This window comes from Staurois parvus, unplaced genomic scaffold (assembly GCF_062004578.1).
Source record: "Staurois parvus isolate SC_StPar_1 unplaced genomic scaffold, SC_StPar_1.0 ptg001718l, whole genome shotgun sequence".
Classification (NCBI taxonomy): domain Eukaryota; kingdom Metazoa; phylum Chordata; class Amphibia; order Anura; family Ranidae; genus Staurois; species Staurois parvus.
The window spans coordinates 220,764-226,234 of NW_028319514.1; the positions used below are offsets into that span (position 1 = coordinate 220,764).

Here is a 5,471-nt window from a genome sequence, read left to right on the forward strand (position 1 = left end):
CTCCCAAGAAAAAAAAAAAGCCTAACAATACACACCAAACTGAGCATGTGCAGGTGACCACGGGTTCAGTCTGTATCAGGTGGTCAATTCAACAAGAGGAGGGGCAGAGAAGACAGGATCAAACAGCCTTTGTACACAATTAATATTATTATACAGGATTTATATAGCGCCAACAGTTTGCTCAGCGCTGTACAATATAAAGGGAGACAATACAGTTCAATACAAGAGGGATAGGAGGGCCCTGATCCTGGGAGCTTACAATCTAAGAGGTATGGTTAAAGCTTTTATTAGGGGTTTTCATTTTGCTCTAGGAGGATGCAGAACCCCTGACCACTGTCTGGACAGTGCTGATTGACCCTGTGCTAATCACATGCACACGCCCAAGAACAAAAAAAACCCTCTTTAGCAATACACACTAAACTGAGCATGTGCAGAATGGCTGTTCAGTCTGTCTTATCAGGAGATAAGACGCAGACAGTTGAACAAGGGGAGGATCAGAGAAGACAGGATCAAACAGCCTTTTTTACACAATGCAGAGGATTAACTCCTTAGGTTCCACAGTGAGTATAACAGCATGTGCAGCTTGCCCCAAGGCTCTATACTATCAGCAGATGGATTGGGGACAGTAGAAGAAGGGGAGGATCAGAGAGGAAAGGATAAAATGGCCTTTTTTACACAATGTGGATGATTAACCCCTTAGGTTCCACAGTGAGTATAACCAGCATGCTTTACTGCATCTACAGACTGATTGTACTGTTGTGGGCAGGGGCGGACTGACAACTCATGGGGCCCCCGGGCAATAGGAAATCCTGGGGCCCCTGTGTCCTTGCCCACACTCAAACAACACCCAAAAAAGCCTATGAAAGGTACCAGAGGCATCACATGGGGCCCCCTACTGACCCCGGGCCCTCGGGCAGTGCCTCGAGTTTCCAAATGCTCAGTCCGCCCCTGGTTGTGGGTTTAGTAACACTTTAAGATAGGGTGTTCTAACTACCCTCTGTGTGTTTTTACTGCCCCCCAACCACAAATGTAAACCCTAACAGCCATTTCCTATAACAAGACATTATAGGGTTCCAGCAACATTGGGATACAAACAGGGGCGGACTGACCATTTGGAAACTCGGGCACTGCCCGGGGGCCCGGGGTCAGTAGGGGGCCCCATGAGATGCCCCTGGGCAAGGACACAGGGGCCCCGTGATCCCCTATTGCCCGGGGGCCCCGTGAGTTGTCAGTCCACCCCTGGATACAAAGTACAAACGTGTATCAGTCAGAGGTGGACTGACCATTTGGGAAATCGGGCACTGCCCGAGGGCCCAGGGTCAGTAGGGGGCCCCATGAGATGCCCCCTACCTTTTTCATAGGCTTTTTTGAGTGTGGGCAAGGCCCCGTGATCCCCTATTGCCCGGGGGCCCCATGAGTTGTCAGTCCGTCCCTATGCGGGAACATATCAAAAATAGACAAATAACACAGCAATAACTTTACTGATATCAAAAATAGAGGATGGACTCCTAAATGCAAATTCCCGGGAATGAACACGAAGTGCATTTGACACCGTCGGCGCAGCGAGCTCTCGAGGGGGTGGGGGGCGGCCATGAATACGGCAACAGAAAACCGGGAATGCCACCTTTCTATTTATATCCATTGCTTTTTATGAGCAGCAATCCCCTGCTTAGGTGGCTTGTAGGAAAAACTTGGAGAACAATTCATAGTAGTGTGTGTGCGCCTCTCTCAGCCCCTTTGGTGGGGGGAGTTGGTGGGGGTGGGGCCATGTGTCTGGAGGAGGTATTAAAAAAAAAAAAAAAAAAAAGGTTCAGACAGAGCTGGAAAGGCAGCAGAGAGGCAAGTGCAGGCTTTGGTGTCATTGTGCTGCACGGGGAGGTGAGCGCTCCGTCTGGGAGGCTCTGACGTGTGCTCTACACAACCAGAAGCTGAGCCAAGTCAACAGACTTCGGAGAGCGTCTCCAAAGGAGAGCATCATGAGGAACGTCTCGAAGAACTTCACCTGAGTGCAAAGATCTCTACCTGAGTGCAAAGATCTCCACCTGCGCCCAAAGATCTCCACCTGCGCCCAAAGATCTCCACCTGCGCCCCAAAGATCTCCACCTGCGCGCAAAGATCTCCACCTGCGCGCAAAGATCTCCACCTGAGCGCAAAGATCTCCACCTGAGCGCAAAGATCTCCACCTGAGTGCAAAGATCTCCACCTGCGCCCAAAGATCTCCACCTGCGCCCAAAGATCTCCACCTGCGCCCCAAAGATCTCCACCTGCGCCCCAAAGATCTCCACCTGCGCCCCAAAGATCTCCACCTGCGCGCAAAGATCTCCACCTGCGCGCAAAGATCTCCACCTGCGCGCAAAGATCTCCACCTGAGTGCAAAGATCTCCACCTGCGCCCAAAAGGAATCTCCACTTGCCAACTCCAGCGCCAACTTTCCGCTCCGCACTGCATGGATTATAGTTGTGGTCTTCTGCACGACTTCTGAGATTCTCCGAAACAGCCATGGAGAGCGAGGAGGAGTGGAAGGTGTCGGTGTGGCTGTGCCAGGAGGAGAAGCTGGTTTCGGGGCTCACCAGACGCACCACTTGTGCCGACGTGGTGAAAGTCCTGCTGGAGGACCACAACCAGAAGCAGCCCGAAGAAGGGTCCATGCTGCTGGGGCCTCCTCACTCTTACTGCATTGTGGAAAAGTGGAGGGGGTTCGAGAGGATACTTCCCAACAAAACTAAAATATTGAGACTCTGGACAGCCTGGGGAGAGGAGCAGGAGAACGTGAGGTTTGTGCTGGTCCGGAATGAGGCCTCGCTGCCTAATATAGGTCCCAGAAGCGCCGAGGCCAAGGTGGTCCTCAGCAGGGAGAGCCCATGTCCTTTCAGAGGAGCTACGAAGGCCACGGCGGTGTTGACCCAAGAAAGGCAGCGCAGGGTGGTGAGGAAGGCTTTTCGCAAGCTGGCCAAGATGAACAGAAAGCGGCAGGAGAGTTTATCCAGAGAGTCCAACTCCGTGGAGAAGATGGAAACGCTGGTACATCTGGTTCTCTCCCAGGATCACACCGTCCGTCAGCAGGTGCAGCGGATCAAGGACCTGGACAGAGACATAGAAAGGTACGAGGCTAAAATCCATTTTGACAGGATGAAAAAACACGGGGTCAACTACGTCCAAGACACCTACCTGGTCGGTGTGGTCCCTGAAAAGTCTTGCGAAGGCGATAAGGAAGACCAAGGTTCTTCAGACCAACTTTTTGTTGACTTTGAGGACTATGCTGAGAAATGCGAGGGGGTCTTGTTACTGCAAGATCAGATCACACAGCAGGAGGCCTTGATCGAACAGATCACTGCCCAAATCCAAGAGGAGCTCAACAAAAGGTGGATGGACCGGCGTCAAGAGGAACTGTCCTCCTCCAAAGACCAGGACACGGACTCCACGAGCGGCGACCCGGAGGATTGTGAGAACGAACTCTTCCTAGAGCAAGAAAGGGTTAAAACAGAGCTCGGTACCAGTCTCTACATAGGACTGAGACTGAACACTGACCTGGAGGCCATCAAGGCCGATTTGGAGTACACCCAAGAAGTGTGGGACGAGAAGGAGAAAGAACTGCAAAGCCTTTTGCAGAGCCTGAGCACAGTGGAACTCTCCGAACCTCAGGAGGACTCTGAGGAGCACAGTCCAGGGTGTTCCCAAGTTGTGGAGAGGAGCTCTGTGGACGCTCCAAACGTTTGGGTGGAGAAGGAGGTGGAAAGGTGTACAAACTGCGAAGGGAACGACGAAGATTCGGACACGGGATTAAGTTCCATGCATAGCCAGGACTCGGATTCTGCACAAGTCTGTGAATCTTTGGTATAGCTGACATTCCCTGTTGACGTCTCGGAGGGCATGGATGAATGGATGGGGGGGATGGATGGGGTGGGGTGGGGGGGACACCGATGCTATTTAATTCCTGTTGTTGGAAGGTCCACCTTGACGTCTTCATCAGCAGGTCACAGTCCTACCTGAACTTTCCAATGTTTTTCTATTTGCACATCACTGGCAGAGCCCATTTGGAACTCTGGGAACTCTTCCCCTGGAATGTAAGCTTTATTTTATAGTCGAACTTTAACCTTTCTATGATATATATATAAAAAACGAACAAAACGCAGGAAACGCTCTCCTGGCTTGACAACCCTAGAAACGCAGGAAACGTTCTCCTGGCTTGACAACCCTGGAAACGTTCTCCTGGCTTGACAACCCTGGAAACGTTCCCCTGGCTTGACAACCCTAGAAACGCAGGAAACGTTCCCCTGGCTTGACAACCCTAGAAACGCAGGAAACGTTCCCCTGGCTTGACAACCCTGGAAACGTTCCCCTGGCTTGACAACCCTAGAAACGCAGGAAACGCTCTCCTGGCTTGACAACCCTGGAAACGCTCTCCTGGCTTGACAACCCTGGAAACGCTCTCCTGGCTTGACAACCCTGGAAACGCTCTCCTGGCTTGACAACCCTGGAAACGCTCTCCTGGCTTGACAACCCTAGAAACGCAGGAAACGTTCTCCTGGCTTGACAACCCTAGAAATGCGGGAAATGTTCTCCTGGCTTGACAACCCTGGAAATGTTCTCCTGGCTTGACAACCCTGGAAACGCTCTCCTGGCTTGACAACCCTAGAAACGCAGGAAATGTTCTCCTGGCTTGACAACCCTAGAAACGCGGGAAACGTTCTCCTGGCCTGACAACCCTAGAAACGCGGGAAACGTTCTCCTGGCTTGACAACCCTGGAAATGTTCTCCTGGCTTGACAACCCTAGAAACACTAGGTACAGTTTGTGAGCTTATATATATATTTTTTTTTAAATAAATATTGTCTAAAATGAGGATTTAGAGCCCTTCATGGTTATTGGAATGTTTATTGTTTATTGGGGTTTTTTTTGTGGTTATATTTGTGAGTCCTCCTGCACACGGGATGTTTTTGGTTGGCTTTTGATGTTTTTTTCTACAGCCAGTAAACCCCCCCCCCCTCCCAGCATGTTATCCTATGTGACCCCCCCAAAAAGGGTTTATTTTGGTTAAAAAAAAACTGCTAAAAAACGCAAACGCGTGAAAACGCAGCTAAACGCCAATGCAAAAACCGCTAAAAAAGACTGAAAAACTCCGGTTTTTAACGTGACTTTACACAGCTAATGTTACCAGCGTTATCAAAACACCCCGTGTGCGTGAGGGCTGAGTCCTCCTGCACACGGGATGTTTTTACAGCGGATGTTTTTGGCTTTTTTTATGTGGGTTTTTTTTTTTTTTTCTACAGCCAGTAACCCCCCCAGCATGTTATCCTATGTGTCCATACACACATAGACTGGAATCAACATTTTTTTTGGCTGGAAAAAACGCAGGACTAGCGAGTTTCTAGAGGAGTTTATTTTTAGCTGTAAAAACGCACTAACGCTGAAAAACGCCATAAATCGCCACAAACCAGCGTTTTTGGACTTTTTTTTTTAACCAAAAAAACC

The 5,471-nt window shown here is 50.3% G+C and overlaps 1 protein-coding gene across 1 annotated transcript; it reads left to right on the plus strand.

Annotated features, from left to right (window-relative positions):
* Positions 1-1,826: 1,826 nt before the first annotated feature.
* On the plus strand, positions 1,827-3,883 carry RASSF10 (Ras association domain family member 10). Its single transcript, XM_089663551.1, has one exon. It carries the CDS (start codon positions 2,500-2,502, stop codon positions 3,838-3,840), a length of 1,341 nt encoding a protein of 446 aa, XP_089519677.1. The 5' UTR covers positions 1,827-2,499; the 3' UTR covers positions 3,841-3,883.
* The last annotated feature ends 1,588 nt before the right edge of the window (positions 3,884-5,471 follow it).

What these genes read in the sequence shown, in the direction of transcription:
- RASSF10 (XM_089663551.1), top strand. Translation starts at nt 2,500, where the DNA reads ATGGAGAGCGAGGAGGAGTGGAAGGTGTCGGTGTGGCTGTGCCAGGAG.